General features: G+C 33.1%; 1 protein-coding gene across 1 annotated transcript in view; it reads left to right on the top strand.

Annotated features, from left to right (window-relative positions):
- ATRNL1 (attractin-like 1) overlaps positions 1-23722 on the top strand; it is a gene marked incomplete at its 3' end in the record, with an annotated part of 405371 nt that overhangs the window by 21405 nt on the left and 360244 nt on the right. The window contains exons 5-7 of the mRNA XM_011967565.1: positions 9099-9273; positions 14572-14659; positions 20047-20302. Of these exons, the coding sequence (XP_011822955.1) occupies positions 9099-9273; positions 14572-14659; positions 20047-20302 (519 nt within the window). The remainder of the gene's footprint in view (positions 1-9098; positions 9274-14571; positions 14660-20046; positions 20303-23722) is intronic.

The following is a 23722-nucleotide window of genomic DNA, read 5'->3' as shown; positions in this document are numbered from 1 at the left end:
TATAGATTTATTCTTTCACTATTATGTTTCATTGATCTATGTGTCTGTTTTTGTACCAGTACCATGCTGTTTTGGTTACTATAGCCTTATAATATATTTTGAAGTCTGGTGGTATGATACCTTCAGCCTTATTCTTCTTGCTCAGGATTTCTTTGGCTATTGTCCTCTTTTTTGGTTCCATGTGAATTTTAGAATTGTTTTTTCTAATTATGTGAAAAATGACTATGGTAGTTTGCATTGACTCTGTAGGTTGCTTTGGGTAGTATGGTCATTTTAACAATATTAATTCTCCCAATCCATGTACATGGGATGTCTTTCCATTTGTTTGTGTCCTCTTCAATTTCTTTCTTCTGTGTTTTGTAGTTTTCCTGTAGAGATTGTCCACATGCTTAGTTAAATATATTTCATGGTATTTTATTTTTTTGTAGCTATTGTGTTGCCTTCTTGATTTCTTTCTCAGCTAGTTCATTATTTGTGTATAGAAATGCTACAGATTTTTGTATGTTGGTTTTGTAACCTGCAACTTTACTGAATTCATTTATTAGATCTAAGAGTTTTTTGGTGAAGTCTATAGGTTTTCTAGATACAAAATTATATCATCAGCAAGGAGTGGCAATTTGACTTCGTCTTTTCCAGTTTGGATGCCTTTTCTTTCTTTCTCTTGCCTAATTTATCTGGCTAGGACTTGAAGTAGTATATTGATTAGGTGGGGAAAGTGGACGTCCTTGTCTTCCTCCAGTTCTTAGAGAAAAAGCTTTCAGTTTTTCCCCATTTGGTATTGAAGCGATCTGGGGAAATAGCCGAGGTTTGTTGTCTTGCGCTAAGGAAATCAAAGACGTGGACACACAATGAGTGGGTTTAAGAGTAGAAAGTTTAATAGGCAAAGTAAGGAAGAGAAAAGCTTTACTTCTCCTGAGCAGAGAGAGTGGGGTTCTGAGTGGATCTTCCGCTTTGAGGCCGGATACAGTATTTTTTTTTTTTTTTTTTTGGAGTCTGACTTTGTCACCTAGACTGGAGTGCAGTAACGTGATCTTGGCTCACTGCGATCTCCGCCTCCCAGGTTCAAGTGATTCTCCTGCCTCAGCCTCCTGAGTAGCTGGGACTACAGGCGGGCGCCACCACACCCAGCTAATTTTTATATTTTTAGTAGAGATGAGGTTTCGCCATGTTGGCCAGGCTGGTCTCGACCTCATGACCTCAGGTGAACCACCTGCCTTGGCCTCCCAAAGTGCTGGGATTACAGGCGTAAGCCACTGTGCCTGGCTATGGTTGGTTTTATAGAGGGGCTTTCGGAGGCGGTGTCTGATTTACATAGGGCCCAGAGGATTGGTTGGACCAGGTGTGCCATTTACATAGTGCACTAAGAGGCTGGCCATCCCACCCTAATCTTTATTATGCAGTTGGGGTATCTACCTGGCTAGTGTAGATGCCTGCACGCATGGCGACAAAAGGGAAGAGAAAATCTCCATGTTGAATATACCCGGCTTCCAGGTATCCCTTTTCTGTTGGCACAGCTTCCAGCATTCTAGCTTGCTTATCTGTGCTTGCAGCTTGATTTTTCAGGCTGCTTTTTGTTAGAAAGGAAGTGATTTGGGGGCTTTTTATTAAAAGGAAATTCCACTGAGAACTCTTTTATCTTTACTAACTGCCTATAAATACTTTCTTTTTAACTCCTGTAACAGTATGATATTAACTGTGGGTTTGTCATATATGGCCTTTTTTATATCTTGGTATGTCCCTTTCATGCTTAGTTTGTTGAGACATTTTTTTGTGAAGGGATGTTGAACTTTATCAAATGCTTTTTCTGCATCTCTTGAGATGATAATACGGTTTTTGTTCTTCATCTTGCTGATATGATATATCACTTTTATTGATTTGCATATATTGAGCCATCATTGCATCCCTGGGATAAATCTTACTTGATCAGGGTTTATTATTTTTTTAATATGCTGCTGGATTTGGTATTTTTTGAGTATCTTTGCATCTGTGTTCATCAGGGATGTTGGCCTGTCGTTTTCCTTTTTTTGTTGCTTTCTTATTTAGGTTTGGTGTTAGGTTAATCCTGGCCATGTAAAATGAATTAGGGAGAATTGTCTCCTTTTCCATGTTTTTTTTGGACTAACTTGAAGAGAATTGGCATTAATTCTTCTTTGAAAGTTTGGTAGACTTTGGCAGTGAAGCCGTCCTGTCCTGGACTTTCCTTTGTTGGGAGACTTTTTATTACTACTTTGAATCTCTTCAGTTGTTATTGGTCTGTTTCAGTTTTCTAAATATTTCTTCTTGATTCAATCTTGGTAGGATGTGTGTGTCTAGGAATTTGTGGATTTTCTCTGTGTTTTCCGGTTTGTTAGTGTGTAGTTATTTATAATAGTCTTTGATAATCTTTTGTATTTCTCTGGTATCAGTTGTAATGTGTCCTTTTTCATTTGTGATTTTGTTGATTTCGGTTTTCTTAATTTTTTTTGTTGTTATTGCTTAATCTAGCAAGTGGTTTATTGGTTTTGTTTATGTTTTTAAAAACCTGTCTTTTCATGTTGATCCTTTATATTTTTTTTTCTGCCTCTATTTCATTTAGTTCTGCTTTGATGTTTATTATTTATCTTCTAGTAATTTTGGGTTTGGTTTATTCTTACTTTTCTAGTTCTTTGAGGTGCACCATTAGTTCATTTTAAACCTTTCTGCTTTTTTGACATGGGTACTTACTGCTGTAAACTTCCTTTTTAGCATTGCTTTTGCTGTATCCCATAGCTTTTAGTTTTTGATTTTCATTCGTTTCAAAATTTTTTTTATTTTCTCTTTATTCTTTAATCCTTTGATCATTTAGGAACATGTTTTTAAATTTGCATATATTTATACAGTTTCCAAAGTTCTTCTTTTCATTGATTTCTAGTTTTATTTCATTGTGGTTTCACAAGGCATGATTTTGACTTTTAAAATTTTTTTGAGTTTTCTTTTGTGTCCTAACCTATAGTCTATCCTGGAGAACATTTTATGGCTGTTAAGAAGAATGTGTATTTTGTAGCTGTTGATTGAAATGTTCTATAAATGTCTGCTAGGTCCATTGGTCTAACGTGCAGTTTAAATCCAATATTTCTTTTTCTGTCTAGATGATCTGTCTAATGCTGAGAGTAGAGTGTTGAAGCCCCCAACTGTTATTTTATTGGATCGGATAACACTGGTGCCAAGAAACGGTGCCAGGGAGCCCAAGACAGGCACTCTTAGACTGCCACTGTCACTCCGAGACCCAAAGATTGGCCCAGGGCCAATTTCTCCCTTTAAATTTCTACCTTTAAAGTTACTAATTTCTCCCTTTAAATTTAATAATATTTACATTATATGTGTATGTGCTCCAGTGATGGCTATGTATTTGTTTAGAATTGTTATATCCTTTTGCTGAATTGATCCCTCTATCATTATAAAATGACCTTTTTTGTCTCTCTCTATCGTTTTTGACTTAACACCTGTTTTATTTAAGTAGAGTTACTCTTGCTAGTTTCTAGTTTCTGTTTCAGTGGATTTTTTTTGTATCCCTTTATTTTCAGCCTCTATACCTTGTTACAGGTGATACAAGTTTCCTGCAGTTGGATCATGTTTTTCTTTGTTTTTCTTTTTTAAAAATCCATTCAGCCAGTCTGTGTCTTTTAAGTGGAAGGTTTAATTTGTTTACAATCAAGGTTAGTATTTATGTATGGGACTTAATTATACTTAATTTCTTTGTATATAAAATGAGAAGGTTGTCTTAATAATAACGATAAAGTTACTATTATGAAACATTTATTATAGTATTACATATTAAGCGTTTTACATAGAATCTCATTTTATCTTTAGAAAAATTGTATATTCTAGGTGGAAGTTCCACAGTTAAACTGAAGCTTAGAGAAATTAAGTAACTTTGTCCAAGGTTTCACAGCTAGTAAGTAGGAAAGCTAGATTTGACTGCATAGCTCATGCTGTTACTCCTTTACAGCTTAAGGTGCTTTTCATTCATCCATCCATTGATTGATTGATTCTATAAGTGTATACTGAGGCTAATCATGTAGTAGTTATTGACTATGTTAAGTACTTTTCATTGTATTTTAATATGATGGGAAGTCACTGAAGGATTATTAGTAGGGTAATGATAGGAGTAGAATTATGTTTTTAATCATTCTGGTTGTATTCTGGATAGTTGAATGTTATAGGAAAGGGATAAGAATGGAAATAAGAAGACCAGTTTGTAGACTATTGCAGTAGTCCAGGTGAGAGTGGATGGTGGCTTGGACTGAAATGGTAGTTGTAGAGAAAGGGATCAGTGGTTGGGGTATGGTGGGGTGCTAGAATTTAAAAATGCTTATAATTAGTAAGGTACAGACCAGACATCAATCAAAATGGATTGTGGCCATTGGACTAGAGTAAGATCTTGATGAGCCATGTTGTGCCAACATTACCCCTCTAGTTATCTATTGTAGGGAGGTCTGAATTATCTCAAGTGAGGAGTCAGGGGAACTAGGACAGCAAGGCTGATACTTGGGTTGCTGAGGTACATCTACTTACCAACAATCATTGAAACATTTATACTTTAACATGTGGAAAGACTGTAATCCCTGCATACCTACTTAATATTCAGTCTGTTTGTGGGTTGCTTGTATGGGGTATTGGAGAAAGAGGCAACTTAAGAACGGCACCAAAGTTTTTGCCCTGAGCAGCTGGATGAATGGAAGTGCCGTTTACTCAAATGGCAAACACTGGTGAAGGAATCGGTTTGGGAGGAAACGATCAAGGTTTTAGTTTTACATATGTAAAGTTTGAGATGACCCTCTATGGATATCCAAGTGGAAATGGCAAGTAGTAGTTTGAATTCATGAGAGATCGTGGGGCTGGACATATACATTTGCGATATATCAGAGTACAATTCTACTCTGATTATGTAGTAGCTTTTTCCCTTCAAAAATCTCTCAGCAGCCCGACACTAACGCTTAAAGTTATAGTGTTAGAAATTCATTTATCCTCTTTGGTTTTTTAAAACTATACATAACCTGTGGAGAAGATTCTTTATGAAAAGGGACTATAAGGTGAATTTATTACACCCTTTAAAAAACAGCTGAGATATACTACCTTGAGAAGTTGCCATATTGATTGAGAAAAGTAATGCAAAGAGAGTTATGGGGAGATGTTGCATGAGATACTAAAGTATGAAGTGGTAGAAGATTTTTCATGGATATATTTTTATAAAAAAAGAGTCTTGCACACATGGCATGTTCTCGTTCATGTGTGGGAGCTAAAAAAGTTGATGTCACGGAGATAGAGTAGAATGATGGTTACCAGAGGCTAGGAAAGGTTTCGGGGAGAGAGGGATGACAAGAGGTTGGTTAATGGGTACAAAAATATAGTCAGACAGAGGGAATACGTTCTAGTGTTCAATAACACAGTAGGGTGACTATAGTTAATAATTTATTATATATTTCATAGCTAGAATATTTGGAATGTTTACAGCACAAGTGTGTTTGAGGCAATAGATATCCTAATTACCTTGTTTTGGTCATTACACATTGTATAACGTGTATCAAAATATCACATGTAGACCATAAATGTGTATAATTGTTCAGTAGCAGAAATAAAATTAAAAGAAGAGGAGTCTTGCTTAGATGGCCTTAAGTGTAGATATTAGTGTTAGATATTTAATGGCTGAGGAAGTCTTCGTGTAGTTGTTTGTGTTTTAAATTAATATTCAGTTTATTAATTTACATTTTAAGTCATTTTGGTTATAGAATACAGAAAGCTTCAAATTAAGACATTTAATTTTTAAAAATGTTTGAGTTATATTTATAAATCTTGTCATTCTATTTATAAACGGATTAATTTAGAGTAAAATAACGACAACATGTAGATTGGGCTACAGACCATTTCTTCTAGTAGTTTCCACAAGTTACATAAAATTTACTAGTAACAAAGATAGGAAGAATTTTGATTATTTTCTTTTTTTGTGTGGAAAATTAAGTATTTTAGAGTACAGAATTGAAATCATTAGAAGCTTATTTTCTGTATTAAATAGCAATATTTTGTTAAATTAAATAAATTTAATTATTAGTGTTAGTATTTTACAGATGCTGTAACAAATTATCACAAATTTGGTATCTTAAAACAAAATACATTTGTTAATCCCTTACCATTCTGGAGGTCACAAATCGGAAATCAGTTTCACTGGGCCAAAATAAAGGTCTTAGCAGAGTTGTACCTCCTTTGGAAGGTAAAGGAGATTATCTGTGTCTTTGATTTTTTTTCCAGCTCCTGGAACTGCATTCCCTGCATTCTTTGTCTCCTTGCCTCTTCCTCTATCTTCAAATCCAGGAGCACAACATCTTGCTTTGATAGTCACATTGCTTCCTTCTGCAGTCAAATCTCCCTGTCTTATGAGGACGCCTGTAATTATATTTAGAGCCAATTTAGATAATCCATGATAATCTCTCCCAACTTTCAAAATCCTTAATTTAATACATCTGCAAAATTCCTTTTGCCATATAAGGTAAAATCCAAAGCTTCAGGTGATTAAGACCTGGATACCTTTATTCAGCCTACTGGAAACTTGCTCTGCAGTATTTTGCTTTAATGCAGGTTTGATAAATATATTGGTGATTTAAAAATATACCCAATTTTCAAGATTTTTTCATGCCATCGTTCTCTATCAAACTCTTTTCCAAGTAATACCCGTATATTACTTGACTGCTTTCAACTCTGTGCCTTTGGTTGGTGGCCTGTTTTTAATGTTTTATGTAGAAATAATTTTAAAGTTTTAGAAAACTTATTATACAAGAATAAGAATAGTACAGACTATCTGAATGCCCTTTCCCGGATTCACCTATTAACATTTTACTCTATTTGCTTTGTGTGACTTACATGTTAAAATCTATATTTCCTTTTATGAAAATAGATACAAAATTTATACCAATAGATGCATTATATATAATTTCTATATGATTTCATGTCTTTTCAGTTATAGATTGGCAAAATTTTCTGTAAAAGGCCAGGTAGTAAATATTTTTTACTTTGCAAGTTACATGGCTCTGTTGCAGCCACTCAGCTCTGCTAAAGCAGCCATAGACAATACTTAACTGAATGACCATGGCTGTGTTTTAATAAAACCATTAAATGATTTCTAAGTTACAGTAGTTAAATTAAAAAAGAAGTTCCTTTAATATTTCTAATTACTAAGGAATAGTTCACAGTCTTTTCTCACTCAGAAATAATAGTTTTCTATAGCTGATTTAAAATATTATCATTATCAAAGACATAATCTGAGATACTTCCTAGTTTGTACCTGAAAAATACAGATCCATACAATGTAAGCATTGAAAAAATCTTGAAGATGAATCAACTAATACCTGGGTGAGTGAACAAATGAAGAAATGAAAACTTTATGGGCCAATATTTCTTAAATCAGACTCTGCTTGGGAGTTTTAAAATTTTGTTACTAAATGATAATCTAAAACTTTTGATATAAGCAAATTGAAGATTCACTGTCTGATCTCATAATTGAGTAGTGCCACTGTATTGTAATGCCAGCAGTTGTGTTGATAATTTAAAGTTGGGATTAAGTATCACTTTAATTATTGTAGGCTAAAAACAATACAACTGAAGTGTACTAATACTTTTGTGACAAGTGAAGAGTAAATGATTATATGCCATAGTATATGAATTTAAAAGATTTGTAAAAAGTGGGTTGAAGAAAAATGGTGGGAGAGTTATGTTGTCAAAATAACATAGGTATGCTAAAATTATATTAAAAAGGCGCTGTGAGAATTAGTATCATTTTTAACTTGGGACCCATTATTTACTTTAAGCAAAACAGTATCATTTATCATATTCAGTAAATATTAGTTTTATAAATTTGCTTATATATAATTTATAAATGTATGTTGGTTTTGTGCTTGTAAAAGAAATATAACCATAGGAGTTTATGTCTAGTATTTGAGAATTTTTTAGTTTCATCACGATTAAAATAATTTGTGAGCCCTAAAGTTTGATGAAAATATATTCCTTTAGCAAGCCGAGCGCGGTGGCTTACGCCTGTAATCCCAGCACTTTGGGAGGCCGAGGCGGGCGGATCACAAGGTCAGGAGATCGAGACCACGGTGAAACCCCGTCTCTACTAAAAATACAAAAAATTAGCCGGGCGCGGTGGCGGGTGGCTGTAGTCCCAGCTACTCACGAGGCTGAGGCAGGAGAATGGCCTGAACCTGGTAGGCGGAGCTTGCAGTGAGCCGAGATCGCGCCACTGCACTCCAGCCTGGGCGACAGAGCCAGACTCCATCTAAAAAAAAAAAAAAAAAAGAAAGAAAGAAAGAAAATAAATTCCTTTTAGGAGGATTCCTTCTATTATGTTTGAGAAACACTGATGAGGAAACCAAGACTTATAAGTAACATCATGAATATGGATAGGAAAAAGGCTGTGTTTTCAATTTCATAGGATTTGAAATTATTCTGCACTGATTTAATAATTTTTATCTCATGCATAATTTTTATTTTATGATGGATAATATTTTTTTCTTTTTGAGGACTCTCTACTGAAGCAGACTTTGGCTGTTCTTAAAAATAATGCTAAGAAAAATTTAATAGTTTTTATATTTGTTTAATAGTTAATAATTTTTAAACTTTAATTTTTAAATGCTTTTACTTCCACTATTTTAAAAAAATAAATATTTATTATAACCCTTGGTAGTAGATTATCATATCCATTTCTGTAGATGGAGGCTTGATGATGAAAGAGGTAAACATACTTGCCTGACAGAACTGATATTTGAGTACACTGTTTTCTATTTTAATACTCTTGTAGTATGCTAAAGTAAATCTGACATTTTATATTATTTAAATAATTCTTTAAAATTGGGAAATTTATTTGAACATCCAAGTTCGATTGTGAGTATATGACTTTTTTTGCCTCCAAGCATTACATTTGCTGTATTACTCTTGTACATTATATTTCAGATAATTTATTATATATATGTTATATTTGTTAATATGATAAACATTGAATTCTTAAATTCTCTTAATCCATATATTGTATTTCTATAATCTGAGGGCTTTGTTTAATCTAGTGTGTTGTTTGATTTTTTTTTTAATAGGTCCTGATTGTTCTTTGAATGTTCCCTCTACTGAGTCTTACTGGATTCTGCCAAATGTTAAACCCTTCAGTCCTTCTGTAGGTCGGGCTTCACATAAAGCAGTTTTACATGGGAAATTTATGTGGGTGATTGGTGGATATACTTTTAACTACAGTTCTTTTCAAATGGTCCTAAAGTAAGTATTTATTTTCAGATTCTCGCTATTTTTAAGCTGGATTTTTATCCAAAATGTCTTTTTTAAAAAAATTGTTGTCCAAGTGTAAAAGTGGTTATTTTTGTGGTAGTATCTATTTGCTAATGAGACTGATTTGTGAATATATGAACTCAATATGTCCATAGCTAAAGATTTGTCATTGTACATAGAAGTTTGCTTCATATAGAAATGTTATTACCTCTCTAGAGTGCTTTTAATAAATTCTGAGTAGAAAATATTAACTTCAAATACAGACAGGCCTTGCCTATAATGGATAAAATGAATCATGCCATCTTTTTTTTTAATGAAGTATAATCACATATAAAAAAATCCTCTCAATTTGTTCTGTAAATTTTAATTTACCGGAACTTTTACTTTGTATGTACTTTACAAGCTTTCACTGGGAGAACAGTTCTGGTATTATGAGAGAGGTGATTGATTTACTGTTGGCTCAACAGATTGTTCTCTGCATGATTGAATAAGGGGAATCATATAGATGGCAGCTTTATCTAATTTCTTTTTCAGCTAATGATTATTTTTTATGAACTGTTTAGTAATAGAATAAAAAAGGTAATAGGGAGAATCATTTGATGTTTAATGTTCTTTCCAGGGGTGGTGTTCGTATTATGTAACAACTGAATAGCTTGGGCAACAAACAATCAAAACTTGCCCTGGACAGTATACCGTAATGGTGTATACCCAATAGGATTGCCAGATTTAGCAGATAAATATACAGGATACCCAGTTAAACTTGAATTTCAGATAAAAAAACAAGTACATTTTTAGTATAAGAAGGCCCTTTTGCTGTATGTATATTTTTGTTTTTTACAAATTTTGCATGGGTCATGCTTCAACAAAAAAATTGTTTGCTGTTTATCTGAATTCAAATTTAACTAGGTATCTTGTATTTTATCTGCCAACCCTAACCACTGAATATATTAACCCTTGTAATTAGGAAAATTTCAGAAATTCTCTAAGAGGAGATTGCTTTAAAACTATGATTGAATGTGACTGGAATTAAATTAGAAAATCGAATAAATTCTGGAGAGAAGGAAGGAGTTTTATGTAAGTATTTAAGTGACAAATTAGAATTTTTTAACATATGAAGAATAAAATACAGAAGGAAGAATTGAAAGAGAGTTAGTGGGATTAAAATGAATTGTTAAGATAAAAGCCTGAAGAAATAATGATATTTAAATGTGAAAATTAAAAGGAAATTAACTATGTTTAAAGAAAATGAAAAGTCTGTGAAAGTAGAGTTGAACTTTGAATTAAATTGTGATTTTCCAAAGCTGAGTTTGTGAAGACAAAGAGCAAAATTGTCAACAAGGAAGTTTGTAAATTTTAAGTTTATGTTCTTTGCAAGATGAGTAGCATATTGAAAATTAAATGATGAATGTTATTTGATATTCTTTTAAATTTGTATATTTTCCATTGGAACCAGATAAACTATTTAAGCCAACCTTTTTTTTGGTCTGAAAGCTGGGTATTTTGGTTACAGTGTTTATATAGATTTGTTTATATAAACAAATGAGGTATCAGAGTAGAATAATTGTGTTGCTGTTTTCACAGGTTAGAGAATGCTTTTCATCATTCTGAATGTAGTTCAATTGTAGGTAAGGATAACAGCTTTCAGAAGTGATAGGATCAGTCATAACTTGATTTAATCATCTTCTATAGTGGAATTTAATTGGGGTGGAAATGTTACATTTTAAGACAAATTGTTCACTAAATATAAAAGGTCTGTGCTAGTGTCTATTAAATTAGAAAGACTTTTACAGAATATGTATACATTAACATTAATGAAAATTAACATGTATTCATGAGGATAGCAAACTTTTGAAAACACTACCTGCTTGATACTTGGGATATATCATTGGATATAATAAATGCCCCTGTTTTTGTAAAGTTAGTGGGGAAAGGCTGGCAATGACCAAAAAAAAAAAAAAACATAATTACCAAAATAATTTATAGATATGAACATATATACATATAGAGACATAGATGGGATGGATGAATGGATAGATATAGATAGATAGTAGGGGTAGGTAAAGCAGGGGGGCCAAAGAAGAGGGAGTTGCAATTATCAATGTAATAGTTAAGGTAGGCTTCATAACAAAGGTGAGAACTGAGCAAAAACTTGAAGGAGATCAGGGGATTGCAGTTATTTGTAGGCACAGAAAAGAGCCAGATCAAAGACTTAAGATAGGAACTCCTTGAGTTGTTTGAGGAACAACAATCAGGCCCATGCAATTTGCATGGAATATATGAGAGGGATACATTAAATTAGAGTGATAACAGAGGAGAGATACAGATCATGTAGGATGTTGTAGATCTTTTGGGAGTTGTGGGAGGGTTTTGAGCATGTGTTGATCCCTACTTTAAAAGTGTTACCATGGCTGTTTATTGATGATATACTGGGGATTAGGAGGAAGAGTAGAAACAGAATTTGAGTTAAGATGAAATTATCAAGGGAATGCATTCTAGGTAGAGAAAAGGACCAGGAACTGAGCCTGAGGCACCACATCACTAAGAGGTTGTGGAGAGCAGGGGAAGCCATCAAAGGAGACTGAAAAAGAATGACTGGTGAGATAGGAAAACCTGGAGTACAGTATCTAAAAAGGCAAGGAAAGACAGTATGTGAGGATTAAGGAATAATTAATAATATCATATGCTGACGATTATCCAAGTCAAGGAAAATGAAGACTGAAAACTGGTCATAGATTTAGCTTGAGGAAATTGACCTTAACAAAAGCAGTTTTACTGGAGTGGTGGGGTTAAAAGCATGTCTGGAGTTAGTTTAAGACAGAATGGAAAGTGGGGTGGGGTTGGAGGTAATAAAGAAATGGGGGAGTAGCTTAAGGGAGAGTGTGGTCAAGAGTTTTTTCTTTTATTATTAATGGTTTATAACACCATGTTTGTGTGCTGATGGCAAAGATCTAGTAAGACAAAACATGGTGATGTAGGAAAGAGATCTTGTGCTCAAGGAAGAAGAATCACTTGCTATTCTTGGGCTCATCAAACTGCAGAGTAGGGGCTCAGGGCCTGGAAGCTAAGAATTTTTTCTTAGCATTTTTAGTTTTTGCTTTTTTTCTTTTATTTGAGACAGGGTCTTGCTCTGTCATCCAGGCTGGAGTGCAGTGGTGTGATCATGGCTCACTGTAGCCTTGACCTCCTGGGCTCAGGTGATCCTCCCACCTCAGCCTCGTAAGTAGCTGGGATTACAGGCACGCGCCATCATGCCTGGCTGATTTTTAATTTTTTTTTTTGTAGAGGCAGGGTCTCCCTATATTGCCCTGGCTAGTCTCTAACTCCAGTGCTCAAGTGATCCTCCCACCTTGGCTTCCCAAAATGCTGCGATTTCAGGTGTGAGCTACCATGCCTGGCCTGGATTTTGTACTTTTAATGGGCTGTGAAAAAAATGAAGACTATGTGAGACCATTGTAGCCCACAAAGCCTAAAATATTTGCTGTCTGGCCCTTTACAGAAGTAGTTTGTACAGCCCTAATTTATGATAACTTGGAAAGCAGTATGTTGGCTGCAGATACTGGTAGATGAGTGGACTAGTGGTATGAATCTGTGGAAGTTATGTTCTGATTATATTTCCTCATTTGTATCATACACATTTATTTTACAACTCCAAGGTAGGAAATAAACAGTGCTGCAGACAAATTTGGTAACCCTTACCTTTCTTGTCAAGGGGCACTTGGGCACTTCCTTGCCTTTCCTAATTCATTGAAGGAAGAAAGAGAAGTGGGGAGATAACAATTGATAGCAAGCTTCTTAACTTAAAACAGGCCCCTATTTCTTGGCTGGATGCTTCCTTTTGTATATTTTAGCAAATGGAGGAGATTTGAGCATAGAGTATAAGCATTTGAGATTCATAGTTTGGGACTTCTGTTTTCATATGTATTACACCAGTGGAAAAAAACACAAATTTTCTTTTTATGTTACATAATCCAACAGTAACTTATTTTTATGGAAGCTTCTATACTACCAAATTCATCTTATACAATCTTAAAAAAATCAGTAAACAAGCTATATTTGTGCATAGGAAATAGATGCTTGTTGATTAATTTATATAATGCTAAGATAAGTGTGTGGGTATGTAAAGTAGCACAGTCATTATGGTAAACAGTGCAGAGGTTCCTCAAACTGAAAATAGAATTACTATATGATCCAGCAAACCCACTGCTAGATATGTAGCCAAAAGAAAGTAAATCAGTATATCAAAGCGATATCTGCACTCTCATGTTTATTGCAGCACTATTTACAATAGCCATAATATGGAATCAAAATGTGTCCATCAACTGATAAATTGATAAAGAAAATGTGGTATATATACACAGTGGAATATTATTTAGCCCCCTCCAAATGAAATCTCATATTTGCAGCAATATGGATGGAACTGGAAGTCATTTTAAGTGAAATAAACCAGGCACAGAGAGACAAATATTGTGTGTCTTCACTCAAATGTCAGAGCTAGAAAAGTTGATTTCATATAGGTGGAGAGTAGAATGGTGGTTACCACAGCATGAGAAGGGAAGCGGGGAGAAGGAGACAGAGAAGTTGGTTAATGAGTACCAAAAAGCAATTAGATAGAAGGAATAAGTTCTAGTATATGATAGTAACGTAGGGAAATTATAGTTAACAATTTATTATATATTTCAAAATAGCTAGAAGAGAAGAAATGTTATGCTCCCAACACAAAGAAGAGATAAATGTTTGAGGTAATAGATATTCTAATTACCCTGATTTGATCATTATACATTCTATACATATATCAAAATATCATATGTATAACATATACGTACAACTTAAATTTGTCATTAAAAAATTTATATAAGTATCAGGCCGACTAAAAAAAAAAAAGGAATAAAAATAAATATCTAAAACAAATGGAGAGAATTTTCAGCTGTTTCCAAGAAGGAAACCTGGCTTTAAGAAAAAATTAAAAAATACAGTCAGTTCACTATTGTTTAGCTTAATCAATTGATTGAAATTATTAAAGGCAGTTGGACAATTAATTCCAGTAATAAATATCCTAGTCAAGTTAATGTATATTATACATTTAGGAGATTGAATCCTAATTTAGTGTAGGTATATCTTGAATGAGTCTTTATTAAAAATTTCTAATATGGCACATAAATTATGAATCTATTAGTTGTAATGCTTTGAATTTAATGAGTACTTGGACACAAGTGAATAAAAAGCATGTGAAAATTAAAAAAACAAAAATGAATCTTAGCTTATGAAGTTATTTTCTTTTCTTGCTTTTAGTTACGATTTAGAAAGCAGTATATGGAATGTAGGAACTCTATCAAGGGGACCTCTCCAGAGATATGGACACTCTCTTGCTTTATATCAGGTATGGCACCTGCTTTTTAAATTTTAATCAGATTTTGTTTTTGATAGTTTACTACAGGGTAAAAATTACTAAATCTCAGATTTATTTCAAACATTAAATGAGAACAATAGATTATATGGGTCATAATAACTTGAGATACCACATACTCTTATGCTTTTAGTAAAAGAGTAGATTTTAGAACAATCCCCCATATGACATGTAAAGAAATGAAGACTGAGTTTTTGTCTATTACTTTATGCCTAGTCAATCACTTAAAGAATTATGGCAAAATACATGTAACATAAAATTTACCATTTTAACTATTTTTAAGTATAGAGTTCAGTGGCATTAAGTACATTGACATTGTTGTGTAACCATGGCCACCATTATCTTCAGAACACTTTTCATCTTGCAAAACTGAAGCAATAACTTCTCATTCCGCTCTTCCCTTATCCTCTTGAAACGACCAATCTACTTTTCGGTCTCTGTGAATTTAACTGCTCTAGGTACCTCATGTAAATGGGATCGTACATTATTTGTTCTTTTATGACTGATTTGTTTCCCTTAGCACACTATCTTCAAGGATCATCCATGTTGTATCATGTGTCAGAATGTCTTTCCTTTTAAAGCTGATTAATATTCCATTATGTGTATATACCACATTCTGTTTATCCATCCATCTGTTGATGGACACTTAGATAGCTTCCATCTTTTGGCCATTGTGAATAATGTTTCTATGAACTTGTGTGTACAACTATCTGAGTCTTTCTTTTCATTTTTTTTTTTTTTTTTGGTGTATACCCAGAAGTGGAATTTCTAAATCATATGGTAATTCTATATTTAATTTTTTTTTTTTAGCACTGCCATAGTGTGTTTCACTATGACTGCATCATCTTACATTTCCATCAGTAGTGCACAAGGGTTGCAGTTTGTCCACAGCCTTGTCAACACTTGTTATTTTCTGTTTTTGTTTTTTTGATAATCAACCTAACGAGTATCTCACTGTGATTTTGACTTGCATTTCTCTGTTGATTAATGATGTTAAACATGTTTTCAAGTGCTTATTGGCTATTTGTATATCCTCTTTGGAGAAATGTCTATTCAGGTCTTTCGCTAGCTTTGAATTGGGTTGTTTTGTTTGGCTGTTGAGTTGGAGGAGCTCTTTATATATTATGGTATTAACACTTTATCAGAATATGATTTCAAAATATTTTCCCCCTTTATGGGCTGTCTTTTCACTTTGTTGAGAGTGTCCTCTGATGCACAAAATTTTTAATTTTGTTATAGTTTAATTTATCTATTTTTTCTTTTGTTACCTATGCTTTTGTGTCATGTACAAGAAATCATTGCTAGATCCAATGTCATGAAGCTTTTCCTCTATATTTTCGCTTAAGAGTTTTAAAGTTTTAGTTCTTAGGTTTAGGTTTTTGTTGTATTTGGAGTTAATTGTGTCTGATGTAAGGGTCCATTTTCATTCCTTTGCATGTGGATAGCCAGTTTCCCCAACATCATTTGTTTAAAAAAAACTGCCTTTTTCGATTAAATGGTCTTGGCACCCTAGCTGAAAGTCATTTGACCATATATATGAGGTTTTTTTTTTTTTTCTGGACTCTCTATTTTATTCTACTGATCTATATGTCTGTCTTTATGCTAGTACCATACTATTTTGATTACTGTAGCTTTTTAATAAGTTTTGAAGTTAAGAAGTGTAATACTTCTTACTTTGTTTTTATTTTTCAAGATTGTTTTGGCTATTCAGGGCCCCTTGAAAGTCTATATGAATTTTAGGGTTGAGTTTTCTATTTCTGCAAAAATGTTGGGATTTTGACAGGGATTGTATTGACATTAGTTATTTTTATGTATTTGTGGGATTCATAAATTTAGCATGATTAAAATGACAGGACCCTTAGTTGGTGTTCATTTTGAATCAATAAAAATTCATGTATTTTGTGGCCTTTGGCTAGGCCGTCTAAATATGAATTTATATGTTTTCTGTGCTGTTTTAAAAAAATTGGAAAGCATGGGAGCAGTATAAAGAACAAACTACCACCTGTTTATCCATACATTTGTGTGTTTTAAAAGTAAAATAAAAATATTTCTACATATGAAAACATATAGATACATTTTTTGTCTTGTTTTATTTTTTCTTTATTTCCCTTTACTGAGATATAATTGATATACCACACAGTTCACTCATTTAAAGTGTACAATTCAGTGGTTTTTAGTATATTCAGAGTTGTGCAACCATGTGTTGCATATTTGTGTAAGATTGCAGAGTTGTGTAATCATTTTTAGAATATTTTCACCACTTCATGAAGAAACTTTGTACCCTTTAGGTATCACCCCAGACTTCCTTATCTTCCCTAGCCTTAAGCAGTCACAGAGCTACTTTCTTTCTCTATATATTGGTCGATGCTGGACATTTCATATAAATGAAGTCATATACTATGTATTTTATGATTACCGTATTTCACTTAGCGTAATTTCAAGGTTTATCCATGTTGTAGAATGTATCAATACTTCTTCATTTCTTTTTATGGCTAAATAATATTACATTGTATGGATATATAACATGTTTATCGATTGAGGACATTTGACTTGTTTCCACCTTTTGGCTATTATGAATAATGCTACTAACAACATTTCTGTGTAAGATTTTGTCTGGACATATGTTTTCATTTCTTTGAGTATATACATAGGGGTGGACTTACTGGGTCAAATTAGCTTTTTGAAGAACTGACAGAATGTTTCCCAAAGCTGCTGCATCATTTTACATTCCCACTAGCCATATATGAAGGTTTCTATTTCTATACATCCTTGCCAACACTTAATAGTATCTTCTTTTTTGATTATTGCCATCCTAGTGGGGTGAGGTGTTATCTCATTGTGGTTTTGATTTGTATTTCCCTGTTAACTAATGATGTTGGGCATCTTTTTGTGTGCTTTTTGGCCATTTGTATATTGTCTTTGGAGAAATGTCTATTCAAGTCCTTTGCTCATTTTAAAATTAGGTTGTCTTTTTATTATTGAGTTGTAAGAATTCTTTACATGTTCTAGATGCAAGCCATTATCAGGTATATAATTTGCAAATATTTTCACCCATTTCGTGCGCTGTTTTCACTTTCTTGATGTTATCTTTTTAAACACAAAAAATTAGACTTTATTTTGATAAAGTCCAATTTAGCTTTTTTCCTTTTATTGCTTGTGTTTTGGTGTCATATTTAATAATTCACTGCCAAATCTCAGGTCATAAAGACTTAACCCAATTTTTTTTCTTTTAAGAGTTTTATAGCTTTGATTCTTGCATTTAGTTGTTTGACCTATTTTGAGTTAAGTTTTGTATATAGTATGCAGTAAGGGTGCAAGTTCTTTTTTTTTTTTTTTTGCATGTGACTATCCAGTTCTAGCACCATTTGTTCATAAGACCTGTTTTTTTAATCTTTGAATGGTCTTGGTACTCTTGTCAAAAATCAATTGGCCTTAGATGTATGGGTTTATTTCTGGACTCTCAGTTCTATTCCATTGATTTATCCCAGTATCACTCTGTCTTGATTACTTTTTTTTTTTTTTTTTTTGGAGACAGAGTCTTGCTCTGTCACCTAGGCTGGAGTGCAGTGGTGTAATCTTGGCTCACTGCAACCTCCGCCTCCTGGGTTCCAGCGATTGTCCTGCCTCAGCCTCCTGAGTAGCTGGGATTATAGGTGCCTGCTACCACGCCCAGCTAATTTTTTTGTAGTTTTAGTAGAGATGGGGTTTCACCATGTTGGCCAGGCTGGTTTTGAACTCCTGACCTCAAGTGATCCACTTGCCTCAGACTTTCAAAGTGCTGGGATTATAGTCGTGAGCCACCATGCCCAGCCTATCTTGATTACTTTTGCTTTGCAGTAAGTTTTTGAGAAGTGTGAGTACTCCAGTTTTGTTCTTTTACAAGAATGTTCTGATGTTCTGCATCCCTTGCAATTTCATATGAATTTTGGAATCAATTTGTCAGTTTCTACAAAGAAGCCAGCTGAGATTTTGATAGGGTTATGTTGAATCTGAGATCAATTTGGAGAGTATTATCCTCTTAATCAATTTAGAGAGTATTATCTTAACAATATTAAGTCTTCAGACCCATAAACATGGGATGTCTTTTCATTTATTTATATCTTTAAAAAATTTATTTAAACAGTGTTTTGTAATTTTCAGAGTATAAGTTTTGGACTTCCTTTATTAAATTTATTCATAAATATTTTATTCTTTTGGATGCTTTTGTCAATGTAATTATTTTCCCAGTTTCATTTTGGGTTGTTCATTGCAAGTGTATAGAAATGCAATTTGCTTTTTGTACGTTGATCTTATGTTCTGTAATATTGCTGATTCATTTATTAGCTCTAAGTGGTTTTTTTTAATTTTTAAGGACTTTTCTATATACAAGATCAGATCATCTGCAAATAGAAATATTTTACTTCTTCTTTCCAAGCTGGATGTCTTTATTTAGTTTTTGCTCTAGCTGGAACATCCAGTATAAAGTTGAATATAAATGGCAAAAGCAGGCATGCTTATCTTGTTCCTGACCTTAGGGAAATGTATCTAGTCTTTCACTGTTAGATATAATGTTAGCTGTGGGTTTCCTTAAATATCTTTTGTCAGGTTGGAAAATTTTTTTTCTATTTCTAATTTGTTGAAATAATGATAATTTACATCATTTATTTCCATCATATACATTTGAAATAATTTGTATAATTTAAAAGTTCTGCAAGGATTTACCAAAGGTGAACTGAAGGCATGTGGTGTCTGTCCATAGCCATTAGAAATGGTAACAGAGGTGTACTCTATGTGATGCACAAATGTGATATGCCTTTTTGGTGAAGAGCACTTGACGAAAACAGTGCATAACTGAGAATAGCACAAAGCAGTACCAGGAGATGGTAAAATTCAAACGTAACCACTGGGGACTCAGATGATTCGAATATTGAAAAGACTATGAGTAACATTAATCAGCAACTTAGTTTGTTACTTTTCAGTTATATGGGAGGAGTACATTATTCTTTGTTATAGGACTACCTCACCCATAAATTTTAAGTTCTTGATTAGCTTATTGTGTTTTCCATTCTTAAAGCCATAGTTTAGTGTTCTCTTCCTGTATGATAATTAAAAGTATACTTAATTGAGTATATAAAGTAATAGTTAAAAAATATATTTTAAAGTAGCTTTTTGAAAGCTTTGCTCTTCCCCCCTTTTTGTATATAAAAGCATTAGTTGTCATTATTCATGTGTTCTTATTACTTTTTACAAATAAGAACAATGCCTTATGCATGTTGTGAGCAATTACTAAAATTTTATGTAAATTTAACCTTTATTTTTAATTAATATGTGTTACGATATAACATTATTTTGTCTATTAATATATGTATTTTAATTTACAGGAAAACATCTTTATGTATGGAGGCAGAATTGAAACAAATGATGGCAATGTCACAGATGAATTATGGGTTTTTAACATACATAGTCAGTCATGGAGTACAAAAACTCCTACTGTTCTTGGACATGGTCAGCAGTATGCTGTGGAGGGACATTCAGCACATATTATGGAGTTGGATAGTAGAGATGTTGTCATGATCATAATATTCGGATATTCTGCAATATATGGTTATACAAGCAGCATACAGGAATACCATATCTGTGAGTTACTTAAAAATTGTAATTTCTTTATTGATTGGGAATGTTTTTCTCTTTAATAAAATCTTCATATTAATTTAGTCAAAATGATGAGTTATTTGAGATTGAAATTATAAGCTGAGAATTGGTAATTTTTAATATAAACTTTTTTGATTATATTATATTTTGTTCTTTAATATTTAAGGTTACCTTTCTAACCAAATGAGGGGAAATATTACATAATAGTCTCATTTTCTAAGATTTGTGAATTTTTAAAAAAATATGTGAAATTCCAGTAGGTGGTGCTATTTCTTTGGATTTTATTTATTAACCAAGCAATGAAACTATCCCAATCTCTTTACTATGCATTGCATGATTTCAAGATTTTTCATTTTTAGCATTCTATTTCTAATCTTACTGTTATATCTTTATGTATGTATTACTTCTTTAAAGTCAGCTTCTCAAGGATAGTCTGCTGGCTTCTACAAGAGATTATTATCTGTTACGTGAAGGTGAAGGTGACTAGGGCAATCTCCATGTGAGTTTCTCTACTATACCTTTACTCCTTTTTGTTTTTCTGGTACTTAATTTTTTTGAATTATTTATAACATTTTTTAAAACAGTGGTAACCTTTTTTATTGTTTTTAGTTTGTTTACAAATATATACCCCATGGTGGTTATTCAGATTCAAGAAAACAATTCTTTTCTGGCTCTGGCCAGTATTATGAACTCAAATTCTTGGCTCTTTTGTGTATGGACAACTATATATACAACTATTTAGAGTCCTTGTTCAGACTTAATGAGAAAACTCGTTTCCTGACCGAGACTCCCCTTCAAAATATTCCACTGTTTCCCTTGCAGTCCTTTCAAGTGATGGCTGTTTTTGTTTACATATTCTCAGTACAGCTGGGTTGAAGGTGGGTTACATATCCCCTTTACTCCTTGTTGCCATTTTCACTCTATTCTCAATTCCTCCTCCTTTAAATTGCCTGGCTTTGACTCTTACATCATCAGAATATAACACCTATTACTTCACCTTCCTGCACTCATCTTTTGCTCTCAGATGGCTGTGTTTTATTTCTTGAGGATTTTAGTTTCTGGCTTACTGTCACTGTGTCCAGAATACATAAGGCAGATATTTTTATGTTGTAAATATGCACTTAAGTACTTCTCCTACCTGGCCTTTCAATTTCTTGATCTAACAAAAGATTTTGTTTTCCATCCTCCTTGAGCCACTCTCTCCATTGTTACGTTCCAGACCTTGTTATTCCAGTACAATGAGTCCATAATTTCCATTTGAAATATCTTACTTTTCAAGTACCACTGATCTCTCCTGCTTACTATTTCTAGTGCCCACACTCTGATAATTCTTTGACCTTACCAGAGCCTTTAGTCTGTTGAGACTATCAGTTTTTCCACTCTCTCACTCTTTTTTGTCCATATTTCTAACCCTACCTTTTTTATCTGTACTTCTAAACCTACCCATACTTCTAAACCTACCCAGCTTTAAATTTCGTAATTACCATTCTCAAGTTGTTTTTATTTAAATGATGTCTGGTACTTACTTAGCTGTAAGTTTATAATTACTCATGTCAAGTTGGCCCTTAATGACATCTGAAACTTTTGCCAGTCTAGCTTGGTCTCTCTCCCAGCTCTCCTGGATGACTATTTCATACCTTTTCCTCTCTCCTCAAGTTTCAGACACTTCCTTCTCTATCATCACTCTCAATTGATGACCTTAGTTCTTATTTTACTGAGAAAATAGAAGTAATCAGAGGAGAATGGCTATTGATGGGAACACATTGGAGGGTGATGGTTAATAAGCAATGCTACGTTGAATACGCTTGCTTACATACATTATTGTCATAACAAACTTATGATAATGTTGAGGCAGACGTGTGGCTGAGTTATTCCAACTTTTGAATCAGTTAACAGATGTTCTATGTAGAAAGACAATTTTCTGATTTTGCTATTAATTTTTGGTTTTATAGTGCTCAGGAAATGTTGTTGGTATTATTTCTACTTTTTAAATTTATTCAAATTTTCTTTGTGGCTCAGTTTTCATAAATATTTGATAGGCACTTGAGAAGAAGATAAATCCAATAATATCAAGGTATGGAGTTTGATATTATTTATTTATAATATTGACTTTAGTGATTATATTGTTAGGCCTTCTATTACTGACTTAGTATTTTTTGTTCTTGATCTATCTTGCTGTGAAAGTTGAAGTAAAATTTTAAAGTGTTAGTCTGTTTTTCCTATTTCTCCTTATATATTCTGGAATTTATGTTTTATAGAAGTTGCTGTTACAGATATTAATAACTGTTATGTGTTTATTGTAAATTGTATTACTTAATATTATAAAGTGATTTGTTGTTTAATGTTTTCTTGACCTGAATTCTACCTCATCCATTATTAATATTGCCGTTGTTTTGTTTTTTTGTTCAGTCTTTTCCTAGTATACTTTTGCTCATCCCTTTATGGTTATGATTGTTTAGTGTTTTAGAATCACTTTTAAAAAAATGTATTTCTTGCATACGAGAGAGTTGAATTTTGCTTTGTGATTCCTTTTTTTTGGTAAATTTCCTGTGCATGTCTTGTATTTTCAAAAGTAATTCTTGCCTTTTTTGTTGATTTGTTTTTAATTATACCTCTTCACACGTTTAGGGCTCTCCTTCCCCTTACTTTGTTTTATTTTTTTGTGGGATGGGTATGGTAAGTTTTGAGATCTGCTTCCATTAGTTTCCTCTATGCTACTTGTTTCTCATCACCCTTTCAGCAATTTTGTGGCTGCTTCTGTTTAGCTCTTTTGGTTGCACTTGATGTTTGTACATTCATACCTAATCTGGACTTTATGAGGATTTTTTTTTTTTTTTTTACCCTTATAATTTCTCCGGAAATGTAATTTTCTTTTCCTTTCACTTCATCCACTTTCCCCATGTTTTCCTTTTGTTATCTATTTCTTTTTCCAGGGAGGATGGGGGAGATTCAGAACTAAACTGTCACCATATTTGTCCTTGAAACACAGGTTTTGACTTTTGAAATTTTAAAATGAGTACTTAACTTAGTCTAAAGTTAAGCAATACTCTTATTCTTTGATTAGCCTCCAATTTATAGGATACTGTTTTCCAGTGTTTTAGTTATTTTTGTTTTGTTTCAAACATGATGATATAATGATAATTATATCATTTTATATTATAAATAAATTAAACAGTAAGTATTACATTTATTTACAGGGGTCAGCAAAAGGCATCTATAAAGGACCAGATAGTAAATTTCTTAGGCTTTATTGGTCATACAATCTCTGTCACAACTAATTAACTCTGCCTTGTAGCATGAAAGTTGCCATAGGCAATACATAAACAAATGGGCATGGTTATGTTCAATAAAAATTTTATTTACAAAAACAGGTGGTGGGCTAGATTTAGCCTTTGGGCCTTACTT

Source organism: Mandrillus leucophaeus, unplaced genomic scaffold (assembly GCF_000951045.1).
Source record: "Mandrillus leucophaeus isolate KB7577 unplaced genomic scaffold, Mleu.le_1.0 Scaffold80, whole genome shotgun sequence".
Taxonomy (NCBI): domain Eukaryota; kingdom Metazoa; phylum Chordata; class Mammalia; order Primates; family Cercopithecidae; genus Mandrillus; species Mandrillus leucophaeus.
Note: the sequence above shows the minus strand (reverse complement) of the source record. Positions and strands in the feature narration are given on the sequence as shown.